Genomic DNA, 26160 nt, shown 5'->3' with positions numbered 1-26160 from the left:
ATTCCATTACATACCAGCGAGTTTTAGTACAAACACTTTGTCAATGTCTTTTGTTTAAAAGAAGGTTAAATTATTCTATGTCAATGTTAGCTTTTTTCAATTAACCTATACACATCAATATATTCACTTATGTTGATAAAATAAACTATAATATAAAAGGCATATTACTCGTGATTTCCTAGCGTTAATGTAGCTTTCAAATACATATACGAAAACAATATAAATCGATTAATGCTTTGTATTTCTTCTTAAGTGGGGCTTTAAAATAAGATCAAATTAGGGATGATAATCCATTGATATATTGATTTCTTTATTAAACATGACCTGTATGTTTATAATAAAAAAAAAACTTTTTTTTTTTTATTGACAGTATAATTATAACGTAATGTCTATTTATATTTTATTTAAGGAAATGTATTTTTCGTGTAAAATACCATTTACATGTTCCTACATGTTTATTACAAACAAGCGGATCAGCTATAAAATCTTATAAGTGCAATATTTAGCCATTTATCTAGACGCGTTCAGTATCTAAACCTTGTTGTATAATACTGTTGCTCCATTGCAATTGACATATATAAAAGTAAGTAACTAAAAATAATATAAGCTTCATGTTATTGTTCAACACATTTTTAAACATCAAATGTTTCTTTTGCTCCACTCGCACGTGGACTCTTTACATTAAAAATGAGTCAAATATATATATTATCAAAATTATTTTTCTTAGATAGTAGTCAGTCACACGCATACATATCAGCAAATTAAATTGTTTAAGTATATCATAATACACATTTTTTAAAAATCTTTCAACTACAATAGTTAGAATAACAATATTGTTTATCTATCTATTGAATATGATTGTTACTTATCATAAAGCAGTGCTTCTCAAAACCTTTGCCCCTCCTTTCTCAACGTATAAGAAATTCATTTGCGCTCTTCTTAGCCTGCTGAGCTCTTGAGGACTGTTACGGTTGGTGCGCACCGTTTTGTGAATGCGAAGGGGTTCGAACGCGTGTTTAAAGATGTATGGGAAAGAAAGGAATTTTTTCCCTGCATTTTTACTATGGGCAAACATGTGATTAAGAATTGTTCGATTGTAGAATTCTAGGAATAAGTAAATACAGCTGTCGATTTACGACAAGGCGTCTACCAAGGACCTTAGCCTCCACAAACTAATTTTACAATACCACTATTCAAGTGAAAATCTCTTGAAACTTCGATCCATAAACGTGTACAGCAGATCTCCAAAACGGCTCTAACGATTTTCCTAGAAATTTAACAGTTAATGTATAGGCCTATCGCTGAGAAAAGAATTACTAGCTCTTTGCAGTACTCACCCACTCTAAATTCAAAACTCTGCTACCTGACAACTATACTCAAACAAGGAAAGGTTTCGGTTGTAAAACCCTGAGGGAGAATCGAGAGCCGGCGACCCTAAGGTAGTTTGCAGCCATGGACGCCCCCAGGATATTTTGCAGGGGGGTGCAAGCTGCCACCCATGACTCAAAGTCGTAGCCTCAACTTTCTTGTTATAATATTAAAGAAAAGAACAGCCCCTCCCCCCTCGTTCGGGCCCTCCTACCTAATCGATTTCAAAGGCACAGTAAATACTTCTTTTTCGTGAAATAAAAAAATAAGAAACTAAACACGTGAACAAAGTATTTACTGTACAACATTGTTAACTTTATCCGTGAGGCTCGTGCTTCCCTACCGTCGGTCAAACAAAAACTGCAAACGTTGACTGTGGCTGCCGAAACCGTCAATAACTTTACTAATGCACTGCTTTTCGTCGCGATGGATAAGCTGGCGATGAACGCTTATCTCGCAGTTCTGATATTCATCTTTGCATTGCAGCTCTTGCATCGTTTTAGGATTAAGACAAAATAAGTTGAGCTGACCATTATTATTGCTCAAAAAGCGAGACATAATGAAGAAACTTAAGAATTAAGATATATAATGTAAAGCCGTGTTCTGTAATAACTCTCAAAATCCAAACAAGTGTTTTTTTTCTTAGTGCGTCTTTCGACTGCGAATTCTCGGCAGCAGCAACTCAATATCCGATATCAAGTTTTTTTTACCAGCAGTTTTTCCTTCCTCAAGATGACACTGTGTTCCTCAGTATGGTCAAGGTGGTTTTTGATTATGCCATTAATGTGACTGCTGACGTGTTGTTGAGCGGACGCTATGTTAAGTTGGAAAGACTGCAACAACATGGAAACTTGTTCAGAACAGATGAATAATTGACGACAATGAAAAGACAATTCAGAATCAAGAGGAGGAGACATTTACTACACATGTGCAATTTGTTTGGTTTCACTTGAAGTCGTTTTTTCAAGATCCGCCAAACAGTCAAAGATCTCTAAGTTGAGACTTAAAGCTCGGATGGATTCATATTATTCAGTTCATTGTGTCTCACACAAAAGTGGCAAATTTAGCACCAACTCTATCGCTAGGGACAGTTACATGAAAAAAATCCTAGCCATCACGGGGCAGCCTTGGCCGAGTAGTTTGTCCTAGTCTAGACTGTACAATGGCGTTAGACACATGCAGTGCGTCTCTCTGAACAACAAGGAACTAAACCAATGAAGTCGAATACAATAGCAATAAACAAACCGAACACTCAAAGACTTCAGCTCAGTGCCTGAGATATCTGCACTAAAAAAAAACAAAAGCGATTTCTTGCCAGTGGTCCCTTTCCTACACACTATTGACTCTATAGATTATTGATTACCTAATAAAAAAAAAACAAAGTAATATCTGTGAGTGTGTGTTGACATGAAAGTATATAATTAAAAGTAACGTAATCTACACTTATTTAGTTCTAGATATAGAAGGAGTAGAGACTGAAAGCTTAAAATCACCTGTATAAGACACAATATGGCGGAGCAGGTAGCAAACATTGAAGGGTAAGTATTGCAATCTCATCCTCCTATTGATACATGTATTATTGCTGAGACAAATGTACTGATTTTGATGAGCTACTAATTAAAAAAAAAGAACAATTATAAATAATTTAAAAGGAAGACATTATCTTAAAAACATTCTAACCTTTGATTCATAGAGCTGTTTATTACTAACAAACTAGCACTCTCAACCATTTGATTCACTAGTGTCGATATCTTATAGTGCGGGTCAGGGGATAGTACATACCCCCTCATCCGAAAAATTCGCGATAAAAGAAATCTTTCAATTGTTAAACCATAATACAGTGAGGATGTCAATTAAAAAAAGTAAAGTAAATGTCATCTTTCAGACCTTGTGATCTATAGGGCAGAGGATGTAAAGGTCATCTGTTTCTGTGGCCTACGTTTAACGAGGGTGTCATGTGGCTAGCACAACGACCAATTGCCTTTACTTTTCCCCCAACTAAGGTCAGGTAAACATTAGATCGGGGTGGACTCAGAGGCGCCCAAAGATCCCGAAATTAAAAATCCCAGTCTTCACCAGGATTCGAATCCGAGACCCCGGTTTAGTCAGTCTATTATTCAGTTAGTCTATCATTCGTTTGTTGATGCATAATACAGTGAGGGTACCAATATGCCAGTCAATCGTTTTTTTTTAAAAAGCATAATACAGTAAGGCTATTAGTATGGCAGTCAATAGTTCGTTCGTTGAGCCATAGTGCCATAGTAAAATATCAATATGCCAGTCAATACCTTGTTTTTTTGTTTTTTTCCTTCTGTAGCTTAGGCATGGTAAGATTAATATTCAGGAACAATCTGAAAGGGTCAATGTTTAATTTCCATGTTGATGTGGCCTACAAAGCCAATGAAAATCTTCTTTACTATTTGGATAGATCGGTTGAAATTAACAAAGACTTAAGGTTAGAGTCTTGTTTTCAAAAACATTCAACGAAGAAACTTGAAATACTGATGTATACGTTAAAAATATTTTCTCCTTCTCTCTCTGCCTCTGTCTTTTTCTCTGTCACTGCCTCTCTCTCTCTCTCTCTCTCTCTGCACGTCTTTCTGTGTGCCTCTTTCATGTTTCTCTGTCATTCACTCTCTATTAGTCCTTTGCTGTCTCTGTCTCACTCTTTTTTTCTACCCGTGTTTCTCTCTTACTCTGTCTCTATCTCTCCATCTTTAGTAAATAAAAAAAAAAACCCAAATATTTATGAAATAATTACTATTCTTCTTTTAAAAAAATTACAAACAGCTTCACTGCAGAATTCTTTCCAGAGCACGACGGCTATATGATCACATCTATAAATAATGTGTCCGGATCTAAAGACGAAGAGACATGGTGGTCTATTCAAAAAGAGCCTGAGGGGATAATGCTTGATCGAGGTATTCCGCATAATAAAACATGACACTATGTAATCGAAACGGAATAAATATTTGCAGCTCTTATATATTAAATTCAGTGTAAAGAAATCTAAACATGATAATGCGGGGGTTCTCAGCCTGTGTCTCGCGACCCCCTTTTGGTTCGAATGTTGATTTATCACAGGTCGCCTAACAACTGAATTCAAATTTAAAACGATTCAATCTTGAAGTATAAAAGTTTTTCACTATTAACACTAACATAATGCAAAGTTACACCATTGCAGAATTCCATACTTATTTTGTTCTATAGTGTAAGTGTAAGTGAATAGCAGTTATGTTTATAATTTATAATACACAGTCGTTGTTTGTTAATGGAAATTTTTGATTATGGAGCTAATTAAAAAAGGATTACAAATAAAAAAAAAACACGTTTAAACAAGAAGTTATATTGGCAATGCTTTTTTTTAAAGGTATGTTTTAGCCTCAATAGTTCCGGTTTTACTTTAAGCTGGAATAGAAAAACTACAGTGTGTCATTTGTAACGAGTTAATGAAGTTGAAAAACTTGATAATAAAACTATAATCCTTTTAGATGATTACGTCCTACGCAATGTTAGGTATATATATATATATATATATATATCATGGGCGAAGCCAAGATTTTTTTTTTGGGGTGGGGGGGGGGGTGGGGGGGATTCGACCCCCACCCCCCCCCCCCCCCCGCGAAAAAAAAAATTTATGTAAATGTGTGTGTGTGTACATAATCTTTATTACATTGTGAACTTTTATTCTTTCGGAAGACGTTTATTGTGCCCTAGAATAAGTTCTTCCTTAAGTTAGTGGGTAAATTGAAGACTCCCCGCCATTGTCAGCAAGGGGGTCTAGAGGAGCGCTGTAAGCTCTCCCAGCACTATTTCTGGTCTTGAAAGCCAACAAATTGCATATTCTGAGGTATCTACTGTGCATTTTCCTGCTATTAAAAAGTTTTATATCAAAAACCTAATATGCTATTCTTACTGACTTAAACCCTCCCGCGTCCTTCGGCGCATTTGCCGTCAAGCTGTTTCCACAAAAATCTGTCATTGGTAATGTCTGAAGCCTCTTCCCATCTGATCTCAGGTCCTCCATGAATGTGTGGTGCCAAGTTGTACTAGGATGTCATAGCAACTCTTCTTATGCGAAAATCATTTTGTCAGAGAACATGTCCCGCATACCTCATGCGACGCTGTCACAATCTTACTAAGGGTCGACTCCCAGTTCGGCATAGCATTTCCTTGATTTAGACCCGATCTCTATAACTGACTCCTAAAATCTGTCTAAGCCATATTTGTTGAGCCACATTTAGAGTTTTTTTTTTCGGCGGATGACTATTCACTGCACTTTAATGAAGGAGCCCCGCCACTGGTGGAAATGTTTAATCTCTCTTGAATACGCTCTTGGTGACTGTAGTTTGCTTTAGATTTTATGGTCAAAATCTCTGAAGTTGTTTTGGTTATTTTTTTAATTCAAAACCCCATTTAGTTATGGTCATAGAATTTGGTAACTGTAGTTTGCTAGAGAATAATATTGATGATAGAGGTTTTCCACCTCAAAACGCTCTGTAGGAGATTGTAAACTCAAAACCATCAGGAGGGATTTTAAGTTTTAAAAAAGGCATCTGTAGGAAAGGGGTTTAAACTCAAAATCCCCCATTGGCTTGGCTACCCTCAAATATTTTTAGTGTGTAATTTGCTTTTTTATATTGAAGAGGTATTTTTTAGCATCAAAACCATCTGAAGGGAGGTTTAAACTCAAAACCCCTTTTGGCAACGCTCGTAACATTTTGAGTGCGTACTTTGTTTCTTTTTTTACATTAAAGATGTATTTTTTAACTTCAAACACTGCTAGGGGGGATTTAACCCAAAAACCCTTTGGCTACGCTCATAGATTTTAGAGTGTGTAATTTGCTTTTTTTTTTATTGAAGATGTATTTTTTAGCTTCCAACTCTACTGGAGGGGAGTTTAAACTCAAAACCCATTTACTGCACTCATAGAATTTTGAGTGTATAATTTGCTTTGTTTTTTAATATTAAAGAGGTATTTTTTACATTCAAACCCCGCTGAAGGGGGGTTAAACTCAAAACTGAGTCAAAACTCATTTAGCTACGCTCATAACATTTTGAGTGCGTAATTTGCTTTTCTTTTATATTGAAGGGGTATTTTTTAGCCTCAAACCCTACTGAAAAGGAGGGGGGGGTCTCAAAACCCATTTGGCTACGCTCATACAATTTTGAGTGTGTAATTTGCATTTTTTATATTGAAGATGGGGTTTATCGTAAATTTTTGGAGGGGGTTTTAAAATCAAAATCTTCCTTAACTGTGCTCTTGGAATTTGGGGATTGTCGTTTGCATTTTTTTGTTGTTGTTTTGTTTTATAGAAGAGGGGGATTTAACTGCAAAACCCCCTGGTAGGGGGTTTTAAACTCAAACCCCCTTGGCTGTGCTGGGGCAGGTGATGGTTTAGTATGAAAATCTCATCTAAAATAAACAAAATCAAAGCAAAATATCAGTCACTAAATAACATATACAAATCGGAGGAGGGGGGGGGGGAAGGATAGGCACCATTGGTAAATCGCTTGGCTTCCGAAGTGTTCCGGTTTCAAATCTTGGTAAAGAATGGGACTTTCAATTTCGAAATTTTAAAACCCCATTGGATCCACCTACCTTTAAATAATGGTAAATATTTTGTAATGATATAATCGTAATGTAATATATCTGTTTATCCACATTTTTACAGGAGTGTCAAGCTACACGCCTCAACGTGGAGAAAACATTTCTTTTAACTTTGAACAAGGTTACAATTTCGATTCACTGCATTAGTAGGCCTATTAATGAAATATTTTTCTCTAAATATAAATATAAATTAATACTTGTAACTCTAAATATAAATTTTAATTTATACTTGTAACTCTAAATATAAATATTAATTTATACTTGTAACTATTTTTTACAAAAAAGATTAATATTGTTTAATAGAAATAGAAAGAAAGAAAAATACATTACTTAAAACAAAATTGAGATACTTATTTATTTGCTTAACACAGTGTGCTTTATTTAAATAATTAACAACCCATGTATACCATGTATAGATTTACTCCCATTTCCAATTGAGAAAAAGAGAGAGAGAGCAAGTATTGAAGTTGATAGTATTAACTATTAAAAATTCATAAACAAATTAGGGGTGAAAAGTAGCAGCTCGTTGGTACAGTCTCCTTCCTGTCCTGCAGAAAGTAGAAAGAATATTTTGTACGAATTGTGGCAGAGTACGCATTTACAGTATTAGCCTGATTCGCTACACTTTTTTTTCCCGACTGGAGGTGATTCTATGAAGTTTATTTTTTTTTTTTTAATGCTCATCTTGCCATACCAGACAGTGATATTAAAACTTAAAAATATTGCAGATGTCAGCGTGATAAAACATAGCCAAGGCCTTTCCGCTAACATTGAACGAGGACAGTTTTCTCAGTAATCGTAACCTTTGCGCCTTTTTTTGCTGACATAATCAGTATTTGCAGTAAAAATTTTGTTTATTATCTAGGATAGTACCAAGGTATTTAAAAGGTTGCACTATTTCAATTATCTATTACCATTTCTTTGTTGTTGTTTTTTTACATTAATAAAAAAAAGCTATACAGTATTTTTCAATGTGTTCTATTTCTTTGAAATACTCATTTACGTCTGAGCTCTCTTAGAGCAGGGCAAGAAGAGCCGCATCATCAGCGAATTTTGTGAAGGAGCAAAAAGGACTATCGGATTGAAAATCATTGGTGTACACAATTAACCACAATGGCGATGTCACAGCCTCCTGGGGCGCCCCTATTTTAACTATGCGTGCATTTGATATTTCATTGTTTACCCTAACCCCCCTATAAGGTCTCTGGATGAAAATTTCATTAGCCCATACTACGGACTAATCTTTAAAGCTTTCATTTTTTTAATAAGTAAATAAAGTTGTATGGTATTAAAAGCTGATGAGAAATCAATAAAGAACAATCTTACATAAGTGTTTGGTAAGTCCAGATGTTTGTAGACACATTTTAAAATATTTAGGATGGCATCGTCTACACCTTTACCCTTTTGGTAAGCAAATTTGAAAGGGTCCAAATTACTACAAAGATCATTCAGAAGAAACGTTTCAACCAGTTTTTCTAAACATTTACACAATGGAAGTAAAGGAAACAAGTCTAAAGTCATCCATTTCCTTTGGATTGAAAACCTTTGGTACAATTATAGACCGACTTCCACACATACGGTATGTAATGGTTTAGTAACGAAATAGAAAAAATCTCTAGGAAATGTTCAGCTAGTTGTTTAGCACATTCTTTTACAATTCATTAGGACCACCAGCTTTCATTGGATTGACGTTTTTGTAATCGCTAATTCTAAATAGTTGTTAACAGAACTCTCTCTCTCTCTCTCTCTCTCTTTCTCTCTCTCTCTCTCTTTATATATATATATATATATATGGATGGCTGCCTGGTCGTGCGGTTTGTGCGCTGAACTGTCGTTCGGATTTATCAAACCCTGCCCGCTACCATCACCCCGTCGTCCTGCGGGAGGTTTGGACTAGGAAGTAAACTATCTTCAACTCTGAATGAACATCCAAAACATGTAAAGCATTTTACAAACAAACAAAAAAAAATAAAATATATATATATATATATATATATATATATATATATATATATATATATATATATATATAATCTTTATCTTTCTTTCTCTATCTCTCATTCTCTTTTTTTTTTCTCTCTCTCTGCTCTCTTTCAGTAATGTTTTTATTAAAGTTGCATGCGCTGGCAAGACTACTTTAAAAAAAAAAGATCTATGTCAGTGTATTGGCATAGAAAATAGTTTTATAACCCTATATATCGAACATTATTCGTGATACAGTTTGAATACATTGTTATGAGCCTATACATACGTACAATACGGTCTACGCAATTCCTTTTACCAGTGGCGTATCTAGGGATTAGGGTACCAACGGTCTTGGCATTTTTAAATGCTCCTGCATTTTGATATTGGACATCATGACATGAGATTATGTATTTAATAAATATTGATGTTCAAATTGGTACAGTATATAAGAAAAATAAAAAAAATCACTAAGAATTGGATGATGCCCTTGTTTGGCGAGTAAATGCACAATTGACAAATCTCAATTCAAATCGCATTACGTCGTGCTTTTTGTGCATCAAAGGCATCTATAACATCATCTAGATCAGGGGTGGGCAAATTACGGACCGCGGGCCACAAGCGGCCCGCCGAAGTGTTTTATGCGGCCCGCCGACACCTACAGAAATAAGGTGTGCCCAAAGTATATAGATATAAAAATACAAATGTTAAAAAAAATATCTATATAAATTATTGAAACTGTGTCATTATAAAAAGTTTTAAGTAAACGAAGATTATGCTTATTGGCTATACATCAATACACTCAATTCAAGACACAATGTCTGAGTGTTGGGTAGGCTTGGAACAAGATGGCAAGTGTAACAACCGATGAAGCTCGATCTTTGACTGGGAACCATAAACTTGAAACAGAAAGTTTGCACAAAGCTGCATATAATTTAAACGTTACATTAAATAATACAAAGGCTAAATAAACTTACTAGAGCTAGGCGAGTTAACCACGGGCAGTTCTGATTTATGATTAAATAATCCAATGTATCCACTAGCTTAGCATGGGCGAGGCAAAGGGAGAAGAATATAAAATCTCAAGGAAGAAATTGTTATGTTACTTGAAGGACATTGACTGTGACTTTGTTACCAATATTTCTAATGAAGAGTGAAAGACAAAATTTCATGTTTATTGTAGTATATATTTCAATTGTTTCTTTACTTATGAAATGTAAATACATGTTAAATCTTTTCAAACAAGGCCCACCCCTATAGGCAAGCAAAAAAAAAAAGTTTTTGGTCATTTTCCTTTGCTGAAAGGGGAAACTATTTCTATTGAAATGATTAAAAGTACAACACTTATTAAGAGAAGCTGATTCAGCTCCAGAGGACATAACTCAAAGCAAAGAGAAGCTCCAGTCAGCACTACCATGGGAGCCTTATGGGTGCCAGAAGCTGTATTTCCAAACTTCAAAAAAAACTTTGCTGCTGTTCACACTATTTGGGTACACATACATCAGTTCTTCTTCTTCGTTCTCATTTTACATGTTGGAGGGTTCAGATCAGCAATCCTATATCTGAGATCAACAGCGTAGTGGTTTCCAGATCAGGAAGTTCTCCGAATAGTCTTTGGAGAGTTTTGTTCAGGTCCCTTGATTTAGTATGCACCATTGAAGGACATGGTCAGCATTCTCTGGTGATGCTCCACAAGGGCAGGTTTTGCTCGTCCCGACATTTAACTTCCGGAACATAAATTGTCTCATTCAGTGAGCAAGCATTTTTTGTGGAAACTAAACGAATATAATCACTGGTCAATGTTGACTGACTGTAATTTGACAGCAGTCACACACATGGGTAACAACTAGTAAGCTAGTTTCAAAGTTCACAAACATTATGCACGAGTGCAAGAAGTAAAATATTGCACATTAAGTACAATTGTATATTTGTGGGGATATTGTGATATAAAAAGACAACAGTAATTTATAAAAAATCGTAATACAGTGTATATATGAATTAAAAGACATTCTACACAGCAAGCTTATCTTTCTAAGATATATATATATATATATATATATATATATATATATATATATATATATATATATATATGTGTGTGTGTGTGTGTGTGTGTGTGCGGCCCACCATTCCCAAACATTTTTTAATGCGGCCCTCGATACAAAAATGTTGCCCACCCCTGATCTAGATCAATGGTGACTAGTATTATTTTATTCCACGTAATTAGCAACAATACACTGCAGTGGCTTAATATTTTATGGAAAAAAAAACATTAGGACACTCATTTCCCCTCCCTGCTTCCATGTGGGGGCCCGTGGGGACTTTCGAATTCGGACCAACTCCCCCATCTCCAGCTACGTCACTGTTCTTTACATTCATTGTATGTTGTCATAGTGTTACTTAATATAGAACAACGCAGCGATATTCATTCAGAATAAGCAGAAATGACATAATGTTAAGTCCACAGAAAAATTAATTAATATTTTCCTGAGAAAAAAAAACGTTTTAATTTATGTAGGCCTACTGTTAGGCACTTTTCAGGTGTCTTATGCAAATAAACGAAATGGCGGTAACACTCAGTAAGTAATCCAATAACACCGGCAAAAGGCCGATCGACAATAGAAGTTAATCGAGGCGAATACTGAATGTCGAACAAGATTAACAGCATTGAAGGGAACCATCGAATGTCAGCTAACTCTATACGTCGTCCTGGAATTAGTATGTTTACGTCGGCTGATAATTCGTTCTATCTCTAGAACCTTTTCTTGTTTTACTAGTCACGTTATTGTCACTAAAACAAAACTTCCTCTATTTTCAAAACAAATAATTAATTCCTAATCGTGCCATAATAATACTCTGTATATAGGGTGGTTCAAAAGGAATTCACCGAAACATTTATAAAAAATGTTTTCTTTGTATGTAAAATCAGTAAAATGTTTTGTTTTTTTTTTTAAACTTGATTCGGATGTACCTACTAATTTGAAGGTGATCTACTTTCTAGTCCAAACCTCCCGCAGGATGACGGGTGATGGCAGCGGGCGGGGTATGAACCCGGGACCATCGAGACAATCGAAAGACCGTCAAGCGCGAATATCACACGGCCATAGAGCCATGAACAATAAGTTATGCGCTTACAATAGTTTTATTGCAGTTGCCGATCTCTCTCTTTTTTTTTTTTACCAACATTGTCATGAAGTTGTCGTTCTTTATAGACAGATACAAGATGCAGTGGTCATTAAGTGTTGGCATGTATTACTTATGTTTAATTTATTTATTGTAATTTATTGTTTGGAACGCACCGAATAATTATACAGCACAATTAATAACAGTTTATAGCATGCGCTTAATAATTCAAGTTTCCTCACTTGACCAAGTTTTGACGTTATTTTGTTATGTCATAAAATTATAAGTGATATCTTTATTAATGAATACTCCGATATATTTATTATCAGAATTTACAATACAAATGAGGCTGTATGATGATTTGCAAGTTAATATAGTCTATATAAAGTAAAGATAGGACTGTCAGGCTGCATTCAAACTTGTTGAAAGATAAACAGGCTATAGAAGAACCCAAAATGTCTTTACAATCGTTGTAAGACTTTATCCGATATTTAAAAAAAAAATGTTTTGTTATTTTTTATTACAATACGTTGAAATTAAATCTACGATGTGTCAATATTGTTGTATAACTGAACTGTGATGCTGGTCAGTGTAGCCCCATGGGTAATACACCGACACATGCGACACAGGCCTGTGTTCTGAAAAAGGAATCATGTAAACATTCTAAGTGTATGTCAAAGGTGTTTTGGTTATCTGACTATGAACTATGTGTCAACGAGCAGGTCTGTACCATGATTAAACAGATAGGTGCCATGTAGGTACCAGTACCTCGCTGAACAAGACTGATGAAACGTTTGATACCATGATGAACATGACAGAAAATGATATTGACACGTCGTAGATGTTGCTCATGTGGCTAACGGATTGAGACATCGAGCAGACGGTGCTGAAGTACGAGCTCGAAACCTGACGCAAATTTTTTATTTTTATTTTATTTTAAGTTATGTGATGGAGGCATTGTTTTTTTTTCAAATGTATTTTTTTAATGTTGTTTTTTTCAAAAATGTACAAGCCTTCTGCGACATGCAAATTATGTTACCTAAAGAGGATCAACGTATTGTACTGTTTATTGTTCTATTTTTAATGTTGTTCTCCTTGTTGGAAATCCAACAATATACATGTGTGTTATAGAATGTTTACTTTTAAAGAAAAGTGTATGTAGCTATTAACAGAATGATGAAGCTGTTGGTTTTTATGGTCTACCTGGCGATGTTCCTTGCGACGGTCACATCTCGCAAAATCTTTGTACGTGATTTGTTACGTAGACAAGATGTAAGTATAATAAGATAACAATGCTATTTCAGTGGCGTAGCTAGGGTGATAGGAGGGAGGGGCAGAATTTGAAAATCCCCGCTTGCCCCCACTTTAGGGGGTCCCAAATGAGTGTTTAAAATTTTTGTTTGCATTAAACATTAAATATCGCGCAAAATGCTGGAGCCCCCAAAGAGGCCAAGCCCTCCCGGGCCCAAAAATGATGTCAGATTCCTAGCTACGCTACTGAGTACAATAGGCCTACTCTTGTTTATGGGTAGGCTTTCATATGTGTTGATTCAGAAACTTAAATAGCTTTAAAAAAATTCAATCTGATTATAAAGACTTATTTTTAAATAAGTAAATTTCCCATTTCTGACGTTGCGATCTATAGGAAAGAATGATGTAAAGGTTATATCTTTTTGTTGCCCACGGTTATTGAGGGTGTCATGTGGCCAGCACTACGATCAACGGCCTTTACTAAGGAAAGGCCTTAGTACTAAGCGATTGATTACTCTGGTGTTGTATTTCTATCCCAATAAACAGTCTGCAAAAGAGCTCACAGCTCAGCAGCAATAAAGCTGGCTAGAAGAATCAGAAGAAGAATCCCAATAAACAAATTCACTAGCCCAAACTCATTAAGTATTTTTTAGACACGATTAGATATAGTCTTTACAGGAACTTAAAGAAACAGTCTCTTTCTCAATGGTAACATTGAATGTGTACATATATGCTATGCACAGTTTATTAATAAACAAATATAATAAATGAAAATGCAAGTGATAATTTAGGTGATGAAAATTACAATATTTTGTTTCTTTTCTAACAGACTGACCTTTCTGTAGGTGGAGAAAGTTTTGAAAGTGTAAGTCAACTTGCTCATTATAAACTTGACAACAATCTAAATTAGACTAAATAGAGGCCAGCTCTAGATCTAGATAGAAATGTAGTAATAATTTGAACAAAATGCACATCTGTGAATTGTTAAGGCAACAGCTATTTTCTGACAGCTTAGAGGTGCATATTTTTTTTTTTAAGTACACATTTAGAAACGATTCAGACGCAAACTGCATAATGCACTGCATACTATTACCATTAGACTCTAGATTGGACAAGGTCTAGTAATCCTGATTTTAATCGTCTATTAATTTTAAGATTAATTGTTAATAGTAAGACGTAAGAAATCTAGTCTTTATCCAGAGTTCTTGTTATAAATAAAAACATTTCAGCTTCTAGCTAGTCTTTTTTTCTTTAAAAAAAAAAAAGGTGAAATCCTAAATAGTAAAATATACTTTGTTAATAAATGTTAATATAGCATTGTACTAATTGCTAAAACTTACTTGAATATTATTTCTACCTACAGGGTTTTCGCTAAAAAGACTAGAACAACTTGCAGAGGTCTCTAAAATACATAATACTGATTTTTTTCCCGTATCAATAATGTTGAATGTCTCCACCTGTTCAAAAACACAAAACTTGTTCAGGCCAGATATGATGAGATCACCAAATGTTGTATCGAAATATAATAAAACGTGTACATAATGTTACGTATGATTTTGTCTCGAGAGAAAATGGAAACCAGTTATTGATTCTGTTTTTAATGTGTGTGTTTTCAATGATTGTGTAGCTCATCGCCTGTATCGTTGTATAGTTGTCACGATTCTGTATACATGCAATTTTATGACAGGTTAAACAAATCAACGTATCAGCAGTTTAGCTTTCTTTACAACAAAACGAATTCTTGAAAACAAGAAAAGAAAAAAGAATTAAAAAAAAAAGCTTATACGAAATGTAGTTGTATCAATTAGTAATGGATCATGGATTTAAATAAATTCATTTAATTAAATTTGTAAAAGATCTAGACCAACAACAATAAATCATTGCGATTATTTTATTTTACAAATCTTATATCAACTCACTAATAAAATGAATGTATACGCTATTTCTCCCACATCCATTCTCGGATCAAGATGAAACTTCGCACAGTTATTCATTTAGATAGACAGGGCATGAAACATTAATATATTTCAGTCTTGGAATACTCTTATTGGTAATTCATAATTTTGTTTATACCAACAATTGAAAATAATAATTCAGTATTCACAGATATGAATACATTTGTTGGATTTAGCGCCCTTATAAATGTTAATTTTTTTCTTCCTCACTCATTGTAGGATTAAAAATGAATCATTATACAATACACAATTATTCAATTAATAATTAGTATAATATTTTGTGTGATATAGAGCAAGGGAAATAACTTGTACATTATTGATCGATATAGTTTTAAGGGCTGAGTTCTTCCCCTTTAGATAAGCTTTATTTTTGGTTATTTAAAGAATTTTAAAATATTTTTCTTGTTATCCCTTGTTTTTGTTAAGCTCTAGTTCACGCTTTTAGCTTGTTCAATACACTATGATCCTATCCTACTGCAAATACTGATTAAATCAGCAATAAAGGGCAGCAAAGATTCAGTGGCGTAGCTAAGGTATATGATGCCCAGTGCTGTAGTTCCTCGTGATGCCCTCCACCGCCCATCTAAAAAAAAAGTTCTTAATACAGGGGCCAAAAAAAAAAGATAGATGAAAAATTAAGACTACGTCGCAACTAACAAACCGCCTGCTTCAGGTCTAGTAGAAGAGCTTTCATCTGTTCTAGTCAATGACTCTTATAAGCTCATTAAAAAAAAAAAAATCTATCTTAGCGACTTCTTCTCTGGTGCACCAGCACGTTTTAAAAAGCGCTTAAGGCTAGTTTCAGTTATTTTGTTGAGGAAGTCCTAGCGGTGTGTTGAAGTCGATAAAAAAGTGTGTAAAAGGTGCAGTTTACCGAACAATGTGACTGAATAGATTTAGGCTTCAGCCCGAATTCGAGCAGATAATGAATTAACATGATGTCTATGAAAGACTACATAATGTGTACCCCGTCAGTATCCATGACAACGTAACCTCAACATTTGAAAAAATTTGATCCAGTTTTGTGATGTCAGGTAAACTGACGAAAAAAATCGAAAAATATTTGTCTCATTATCACCCAATATTACAATAGGTTCGGTTATGTATTTGTGAAGACATGTACGTGTTTGGTCTGGAACTAAGCTTAGTTCGGGCACATGTTCTCTCAGGAATAGGGTGTACTTGAATATTAATTTCACAAACCTCTAGAAATGAACTAGATTTAGTCTTGTTCATTTTTCAACTTGTTCGTGATGCCCATTACAGGGCCACATTCTGCTATTTTAGAGTCTAAGTCTTCAGTGATTTAAACAAATCTAGTCAACTTGATTCAACCTGGTTAACAGCGGACGTTTAATTTAAGAAAGAATATAGAAGATTAACAAAAGTAGCAAAAGTAAATACATTTCTAGCGAACATTTCAAATTCAGTATTTGTCATTGTTCAACTAAGAACAATGTGTTGATTTTATTGATAAAATGTATCATTAGTTTGATGCCCCTCACCTTTTGATGCTCCGTGCGGCCCGCACCACTCGCACATGGCTAGTTACGCCATTGCAAAGATTACGATTTCTAAGAAAATAACTCCGTTTAGTGTTAGCGAAAAGGCCTTGGCTATGTTATATCAAGCTCACATCTGCAATATTTTAAGTTTCAATATCACTGCGTGGATTGGCAATCTGAACATTAAAAATAAAAAAAACGTCATAGAATCCTAAAAGCTGCTGGTAAAATCATTGTCAAAAACAAAAATGAGCAGCTGTTTAAGACAAACATTCATAGAAAAGCTAAAAAGATTCTAGAAATATAAAAAAATCAACCCTTGGGTCAGGATTTTGTGATTTTACTATCATCATCACCAATAGCAAAGAGAAACAGATATAAAAGCCCTTGTGTTCCTTGCAATCAAATCATTAAATAAAAACTATCTGACAGAAGCTTTTCGCAAGTAAATTATGAGTGAGTCTGGTGTGAATGTATATTTTGGCTTCCTATAACTATAATGTTTTGTTTGGTGTAATGCACAATTGTTAGACAAATTTCCTTATCAATAATAAGAATTATTATTATTATATCAATTGTCTGGACCAATTGAAAACATGAGGAGCGGGGATTGTACGTAATGGTTTTAAAGCATTTGAAAAAAAAGGAGGGGGGGACTATCTGAATTCGAACTCGTAGCTCACGCTTCCTCTGGCTGTCGTGCTAGCCACCTTGCTAGTAAGGTACTTGCGACTAGAGAAGATTGTACAGTTACAGAGGGGCGACCTATAAAGGGGACTAATTCAGCTTATACAGCCATTTCCCTCAGGTACTCTTTCTTTCTCTTGTTGGAGATATCAAACAAAATAATTAATTACTGAAAGTTAATTTACTAATTGGTTAACATTAACTTTTTTTTTATTGATTCTTAGTGAAGTCAGGAAAAAGAAATAACTAAAATTTCAGTTTGGATGTCACCCAAAAAGCGTGTACAAGTATTTAATCACACAGACAGTCTAACTGACATAGTACATGTGGACTTCTTTTTACTAATTAATGATAGCCACATAGTTAACATTTTTCAAAATCCTTCTTTTTCTCAATTTTTATGTTATATTGTGTTGGTGTAAATTAAGAAAAGAAAGTTTGGAATATATTTGGACAAATGTTTGTAGCTGTTAATATTATTGTGCTCTTTCTATTTAAACCTAATCTTAAAGTTTAACAGTTGGGAAGATCACTGTTGTCTAATAAAATAATTCTTATTACAATTTATCCATGGTACCATACATGGGCGTAGCCATGATTTTCTTTCGGGGGGGGGGGGGGGTTTGGGGGGGTGAATGTTTTTCTCCCCCACCCCCCCCCCCCCGCGAAAAAAAATTATATGCATTTATGTGTGTGTGTGTGTGTGTGTGTACATAATCTTTATTACATTCCGACCCTTCATTCTTTCGGTAGACGTTTATTGTCCCCTAGAATAGGTTCTTCCATGAGTTAGTGAAAAAATTGTAGACTCCCCTACAATACTAGCAAAGGGGTCTGGGGGAGCGCTAGGAGCTCCCCCAGCGCGGGGCGAAGCACTATTTCTGATATTGAAAACCAAAAAAATGCATATTCTGAGGTATCTACAGTGCATTTTACTGCTATTAAAAAGTTCTATTTCAAAAACCTAATGTGCTATTCTTACTGACTTAGACCCTCACTCGTCGTTCGGCGCATGTGCCATCAAGCTGTTTCCATAAAATTGTGGACTCCCCGCCATTACTACCAAGGGGGTCTGGGGAAGCGCCAGGAGCACTATTTCTGGTATTGAAAGCCAAAAAAATGCATATTCTGAGGTATCTACAGTCCATTTTCCTGCTATTAAAAAGTTTTAGGCCTATTTCAAAAACCTAATGTGCTATTTTACTGACTTAGACCCTCCCACGCCGTTCGGAGCATTTGACGTCAAGCAGTTTCCATAAAAATCTGTCACTGGTAATGTCTGAAGCCTCTTCCCACCTGCCATGAGGACCTCAATGAATGTGTGGCGCCAAGTTGTACTAGGATATCATTGCAACTCTTCTTATGCGTAATTCATTTTGTCGGAGAACGTGTCCCGCAAACCTCATGCGTCGTTCTCTCACAATCTTACTAAGGGGTCGACTTCCAGTTCGGCATAGGATTTCCTTGATTTAAACCCGATCTCTAAAACTGACTCCTAAAATCTGTCTTAGCCATCTTTGTTGAGCCACATTTAGTGTTTTTCAATTTCGGCAGATGACTATTCACTGCAGTTTATTAATGGAGCCCTGCCACTGGTAAAAATGTGTAACCTCTCTTGAATACGCTCTTGGAATTGAGTGACTGTAGTTTGCTTTAGATTTTATATCGAAAAGAGAAGTTTTATCGTCAAAATCTTCTGTTGGGGGTTTTCCACCTCAAAATGCTCTGTAGGGGGATCTTAGACTCAAAACCATCTGGAGGGGTTTTAAACTTTAAAAAAAAAGCCATCTGTAGAAGAAACTCAAAACCCCCAATTGGCTTGGCTACGCTCAAATAATGTGGAATTTGCTTTTTTTTATATTGAAGATGTATTTTTAGCACCAAACCCCTCTGAATTGGGGTTTAAACTCAAAACCCCTTTGACTACGCTCATAGATTTTAGAGTGAGTAATTTTCTTTTATTTATATTGAAGAGGTACTTTTTAGCTTCAAACTCCACTGGAGCGGAGTTTAAACTCAAAACCCCATAGACTACACTCATAACATTTTTAGTGTATAATTTGCTTTTTTTTTTATTATTAAAGAGGTATTTTTTACCTTCAAACCCCGCTGAAGTGGGGTTTAAACTCAAAACTGAGTCAAAACCCATTTAGCTACGCTCATAACATTTTGAGTGCGTAATTACCTTTTTTTTATATTGAAGAGTGGGTTTATCGTAAATTTTAGACGGGGTTTTAAAATCAAAATCTTTCTTAACTGTGCTCTTGGAATTAGGGGATTTTCGTTTGCATTTTTTTTTTGTTTTGTTTTATAGAAGAGGGGGAGTTAACTGCAAAAACCCCAGGTAGGGGGTTTAAAACTCAAAACCCCTGGTAGGGGGGTTTTAAACTCAAAACCCCTAGTAGGGGTTTTTAAACTCGAACCGCTCTGGTAGGGGTTTTAAACTCGAACCCCCCTGGTAGGGGTTTTTAAACTCGAACCCCCCTGGTAGGGGGTTTTAAACTCAAAACCCCTTTGGTTGTGCTGGGCAAGTGATGGTTTAGTATTAAAATCTCACCTAAAATAAACAAAATCAAAACAAAAAATTAGTCACTAAATTCCGACTACCCCTGGGGGGGGGGGGAATTTCATTTCGGGGGGGGTTTGAACCCCAAGAACCCCCCCCCCTGGCTACGCCCATGGTACCATAGGATCTTGGTCACAGAGAAAATTCAAGAAAGTTTGGAAAATATTTGGAGGAGGAGGTTTATGGTAAATTTCGGAGGGGGGTTTTAAAATCAAAATTTTCCTTAGTTATGCTCTTGGAATTTGGGGATTGTCGTTTGTTCACTATCATAGAAGATAGGAATTACACTGCAAAACCTCCTGGTTTGGGTTTTAAACTGCAAAATCCTCTTGGCTTCGCTGGGGCAAGTGAGGGTTTAGCATAAAAATATCACCTAAAGTAAACAAAATCAAATAAAAATAATCAGTCTCTAAAGTCCGGGAGGATCTAAGTCTAAGTAAGTCCAAGACGTTTGGTTTAGGTGTTTCTAACGACACCATAGACCAGAGCACATTACAGCTTGGAAAACAAAACACACTTATAACGTACAATAAAGAAAATGATTAATTTAGTTTTCAAGTCTAAAATATTTAATGCAACAAAAGGTCAAATGGGAAGGGATTACAATGGCGTGGAGAATAATGATAATATAATTTCTAAAGTAACTTGTCTATGAATAAAGAGAAGTGAAATAATCAAATTATCGTAGTGACTGCTGATGGTACCAATATGAGTGCTCTATTGTTTATAATACTTGACTATTATGTTGAAGCGTTTAGTGTCTTCCTCTTAGGTTATTATGCAACTGCCTTGGTGATGTAGACCGTTCAAGTCCGTTAGCGTGTCCCGCGTTGGGAGGTGCTAGCTTCAGCTGAAAATTCGGGCTGAGATTTATGAGGCCAGTCGATGTTGTGCGTCCTCAAGTTGTGAGATAGGCAGCGATTGAGGGGAGATGAAATCAACAATGAAGAGGCAGGCTGCTGGGGCTGGGAAATGAATTCAGTAGTAGAAATGAGTACTCAGTGTTTGCTAAAATAGGGGGCTCCTTTCTCCAGATACGGAGATAAGGATATTTTTTTCCAAGATCTAGTATATAGTTGCAGTTTTAGCTATCAGTCCCAGCAAAGATGTGACTAATAGAAATTCAGAAACTGGAATTCTAGACGTCCAATTAATAATCAACAGGAAGGCTTACAGGAATTTAAAGACAGTAACAGAAAAAAGTAAAGGATCAGAAAAAGAAAACAGCTAAGCATAACAGAAACTAAAACAACACATTTCTCTTGTTTCTAGGTGCTGATGAGGTCTACGTGGGCTAGTCTTTCATCTATTCCTTATCCTGTTGGACCGTTGGGGCAGCACACAAGATCAGTTGACAGTGTTTCTCCATTCTTCTTTGACTTTTGCCTTTAATAGAATCTCTTTTAATGACAAGCCCATCCATACTTTTATGTCTTCCTATCGCTTTATCGCTTAAATGGTTACCAAATATCTGCTGGAGGTGAGTTGTGCAAACTGAGCGGAAACTATCTTCAGATATCCCTCCCTTAAAGGTCCACAATAGAAATAGGGCTATAGTGCACAGACTATATTATGGTCTGCATATGGTAGAGTACAAAAGTAGCTTTTGAAAACATTTGAACGAAAAAACTTAAAGCAATCAACGGCATTGACCAATATTTTTTTTAACTATACACATTCCTTTGTGTTTTTGTCGAAGGCGACATATTATGATAATGCACATAAGGCCACTATGTTAATGGTATGGGTGGTCATAAAATTAAGGCACAGTGTTTTGTTTTATTGTAATAGAAAGAGTAGATAATCATTTTTTTTTCCTTTCATCAAACATTCTCATAAAGTTGTCGTTCTTTAGACAGATGCAGAATGCAGTGGTCATACAAGCTGTAATCTGGTGACATGTATTATACATGTTTAATTTATAAATTGTAATTTGGTGTTTGTAATGCTGTCTGGATTTTCACTATTCCACAGAAGAATAGACGACAATTTATTATCTTGGGCTCACAAACATCACATTTTACCCCTTACATGACCTACATTTGACGTTATTTGGTTACGTCATAAGAATATAATCACCATTAATAAACAATTCGATGTGGTCCTATTTAAAATCAGCATTTATAATACAAATAAGAATGTATAATTACGTGCGAGGTAATATAGTCTATATAAAGTAAACGAAATTCGTCAGCCTGCATTGAAACTTGTCGAAAGATACATAAAGAGGAATACTAAACAAATTGTGATTTCAACTGTTGTAGGAGACATTTACATATCTTATGAAATTAACCTTTTAACATTTTTTTGTTGTCCATTGTTTTACAATATCTACAAGTCCTCTGCTACATGCTATTTATGTCATTTATAATGGCTTACGTATTGCTTTGCTATTTTTATTCTTCCTTATTATTTTCCATGTCGCAGGGTTCAGATCAGTAACCATATATCTGAGAAGAAACCGTGCAGTGGTTTCCAGATCGGGCAGTTCTCCGTATAGTTTTTCTGTTATAAAATGTTTGTTTGTAAAATGGTTTACATGTTTTGGATGTTCCTTCATAGAGTTGAAGATAGTTTACTTCCTAGTCCAAACCTCCCGCAGGACGACGGGGGATGGAAGCGAGCAGGGTTTGAACCCTCGACCGTCGATAAATGCAAAGGACAGTCCAGCGCGCAAACGCACGACCAGGCAGCCATCCATTATAGGAGGGTTTAGGGGCCAGAGTCTTGTTCAGGCCTCTTGATATAGTATGCAACGTTGAAGGACATGGGCAGCATTCTCTGGTGATGCTCCACAAAGTGCAGGTTTCGATCCTCCAGACTTTTAGCTTCAGGAACATATGTTGTCTCAGTCTGCTGTGCTATTATTCTGATTTTAAATAAATGTATTTTTTCTAGAAATGTATCTTTGTACATGGTGGCCAGAAAGTAGGTTTTCAGTGCCGAACTGTGTCCTGGAGAGACTTAAAGAATATTGCAATCCTGAAAGAAGACATTTTGAGCTTCTGAGAGATTTAATTGTTTATGTTTATGTTTGACAGGTATAAAGAATTTCCCGCTGTTGTGGTGAAAAAGTTTCACACAAATAGTCTAAATGATAACTGCAAACCTAATTTTGGGCCACCCTGATATTTTATAATGTTTCAATTTAATATATTAAAAGAAATGTCTCTTTGAACAGAATCATGAAGCTATTAGTTTATATGGTCTACATCGCAATGTTTCTTGTTATGATCAGTGCAAGCAGTGATGTACTTAGACAAGATGTAAGTATAATGAAGGAAATAGACATTTATGTTGCCTCTTGTGTGTTAGGTAGGAAAACTAGTTCAGCTGACCATTGTAGGCATATTACTTAGTTTGATACAGAAAGTTAAATAAAGTTGCAACATTTGTTTTCCAATTTTTTTCAAATTTTATACAACTTTTGGTATCTGAATAAGTTGCCCATTTCAGATGTGGCCCACGGTTAACGAGGGTGTCACGTGGCCAGAACAAAAACCAACCGCATTTGCTTTTCCCCAACTAATTTCAGATAACCCGTTAGAGCTTGGTGGACTCAGAGGCACCTTAAGAATCTCAAAATTAAAAATCTGTCTTCATCAGTATTTGAACCAGACACTCCCGGTTCTGAAGACAATTTTTTTTACCACTCAGCCGATTGGCTACCAGAAGTTTATTCTTACAAGTTAACGACTGTCTACAATACTTGTACGAATATAATTTTAGATATTGTATTTTCTAATGGGTTCTTTTAACGTTATGTATTTATATATACAATCGAGTCGTCATTACGTTGGCATTGACTATAGTGTTGTGGAAGAGCATGGACAATATACCATATAGTAATAAAGAAATGTATTAATTGAACATATAATTCATAATTTAGGTATTGAAAATTAACATAATTTGTTTGTTTTTTTAACAGTCTGATCTCAATGAAAGTGAAATTTAATTTTGATAATGAATGTAAGTCAACATTTGTACAACTTGTTTTATAGGCTTACTGCCGTCACAATCATCCATTGAAGCGTTCTTCCTTCTGTTATGGCCAACCCTCTTACACATTGTTGTAGCTAGGAATTCGCCTCATTTGGTGGCCTGGGGGGGGGGGCTCGACCTTTTTAGGGGCCCCTGCATTTTTGACATTCAACATCATGACATCAGACAAAGGAATAATATTTAATGTAAAAAAAAAATAAACATTCATTTGAGTGCCCTCCTCAAGTGAGGCCCGGGGGGGTTTTAAAATTCTCCCCCCATATCCCCACCATAGATACGCCACTGCTGTGACAAATAGTCTAAAACAAAGAAGTCATTTTAAATTGATTTTATGTAGCACATTATTCAGGCTTATAGCATCATCAATTCTTTTAGCAACGGTTTTGAAAAACATAGGATACGTGTAAATTCCGGTGTATACATATACATATATATTTTAGTTCTTAGCATTTCTTTTGTCAGTCTTTTAAGACTAAGATAAGTAAATAGTCAGATTGAGAGTAGTGATTCATTGTTAGGTATACCACTAAATTAACATTGGCATTATTCAATTTCCGAATGGTGTTTACCGTATTCACATGTAGTGTATATTTAATATATATAGAGAGAGTTGGCAATTAATGAATTGTCTCCAGCTTTCGCAAAGTATTTTCAAAGTGATAATTCGCTCGCGCAGACCAATACCGACAACAGACGCAGACGGCGAAAAGAAAATCTAAATCGACCACCTGCGGACAATGGTTATGCTTGCCCTCTATGTGGCAAAATATACATGTCACAGCTGGGACTGCGTAGTCACGGGAAAAACGGCATTCCTCTCTTATCTTCGAACTCGCTGACAAGCATTATCATTATTATGATTGTATAGCTTTGTCAAATTCGATGGTTACCTCTTTTGGACTACGTTAAAATAAGGCCGAAACATTATCCTTGACCTTATGGCACGCCTGAGTCAATTCTATTGCCTCGAATTTTCACATTGTATCTTAAGGTTCAGTAAATGGAAAATATATTTACTGTTAGCTAGTTCAGGAATAGCGCAACGGGAAGGTCAACAATGAAGGCAGGGTGTTGTGATTTAAACATTTTCTAGAATTATGTCCCCATGCAATATGTTGACTGTAACTTATTTAAATTACTCCGCCCCAAGCGGACGTATTGAGACGTGTATAATGGACAGCTATTGAACTATGTTCTTCTCTCAAAGTCGCCATCTATAAATATATACATTTCAGCAACTGATTTAAGTATCTAGCAAGTTGTTTTCTTTTCTGTGTCATATAATGTCATAAATAGTAAAATAGACTTTGTAAATAAATATTAATATATCATTGTATTAATTGCTAAAACTATTTTTGTATATTACATCTATCTGTAGATTCTGCACTAAATAGACTGGGACTAGATGCAGTTTCTTTCTTAAATATATAATACTGATTATTTTCAGTTTATTTCTGTATCAATAATGCTGAATGTCTACACATATTCAATAGCAGAAACCTTGTTCAGGACAGACAGGATGTCATCTTTTTCTTTTTCGTGAATTGTTTATTTCTGTATTTATAGATAATAAAGTGTGTACAGAGAATATTGCGTCCGTCTTATTGATGTGGGAATTTGGAAACCAGTAAATACTTAACTATTGTGTTTTAACTGATTCTGTAAATCATCGCCTGCATCGTTCTATTCTCTATAGGTATCACATAATAGTGTATGACGTTAAAAAGCCTATATACATTGTACGTATATATATATAAGCGTTTAAGCAGTATAATTTCAGGTTGAAACGAAACGAGTTATTAAATAAACAACACGAAATGTGAGTATTGTTCCATCAAAATCCGTCTTATTATCAGTTTTTAGGGTTAATTGTCTATGCGTAAAGAAAGTATAGCGTTTCAAGGAGGCTTGGAAAATATGTTGACAAATTAATTGTTTTGGTTAATGTAATGTATGGTCGTTCTATTTTATCTTCTCTTAACGTTAAGTCTAACGGTTAGGAAGTTTGCTGTAGCCTATTAAAAATGATTCTTATTACAATTTATCATTGGCTTAATGAAAAAAAAAATTATCAATACCTACCTCAAGAAGTTTCTTATGATTTGATGGCCAGACAAAAACTTAAATAAA

The 26160-nt window shown here is 35.2% G+C and overlaps 1 protein-coding gene and 1 long non-coding RNA gene across 5 annotated transcripts in view; both read left to right on the top strand.

Moving 5' to 3' along the window:
• The first annotated feature begins 448 nt into the window (after window positions 1-448).
• LOC106061406 (uncharacterized) overlaps window positions 449-26160 on the top strand; it is an 83340-nt gene continuing 57628 nt past the window's right edge. The window contains exons 1-6 of one of the 4 annotated variants that reach the window (XM_056009734.1): window positions 449-583; window positions 2820-2906; window positions 3686-3823; window positions 13237-13336; window positions 14145-14180; window positions 14679-14862. In XM_056009734.1, the coding sequence (XP_055865709.1) occupies window positions 2878-2906; window positions 3686-3823; window positions 13237-13336; window positions 14145-14180; window positions 14679-14690 (315 nt within the window). In that variant the 5' untranslated portion in view covers window positions 449-583; window positions 2820-2877 and the 3' untranslated portion in view covers window positions 14691-14862. Of the gene's footprint in view, window positions 584-2819; window positions 2907-3685; window positions 3824-4158; window positions 4290-7043; window positions 7944-13236; window positions 13337-14144; window positions 14181-14678; window positions 14863-26160 lie in introns of those variants that run through there. The other 3 variants (XM_056009731.1, XR_008774603.1, XM_056009733.1) reach the window with 3 other exon arrangements.
• LOC106061407 (uncharacterized) lies at window positions 22184-25618 on the top strand. Its single transcript, XR_001216623.2, has 4 exons — window positions 22184-22288; window positions 23210-23294; window positions 23957-23997; window positions 25409-25618. It is a non-coding gene; the product is annotated as an uncharacterized LOC106061407 (long non-coding RNA).

This window comes from Biomphalaria glabrata, chromosome 14, assembly GCF_947242115.1.
Source record: "Biomphalaria glabrata chromosome 14, xgBioGlab47.1, whole genome shotgun sequence".
Taxonomy (NCBI): Eukaryota; Metazoa; Mollusca; class Gastropoda; family Planorbidae; genus Biomphalaria; species Biomphalaria glabrata.
This window is presented reverse-complemented; position numbering and strand designations above follow the sequence as displayed.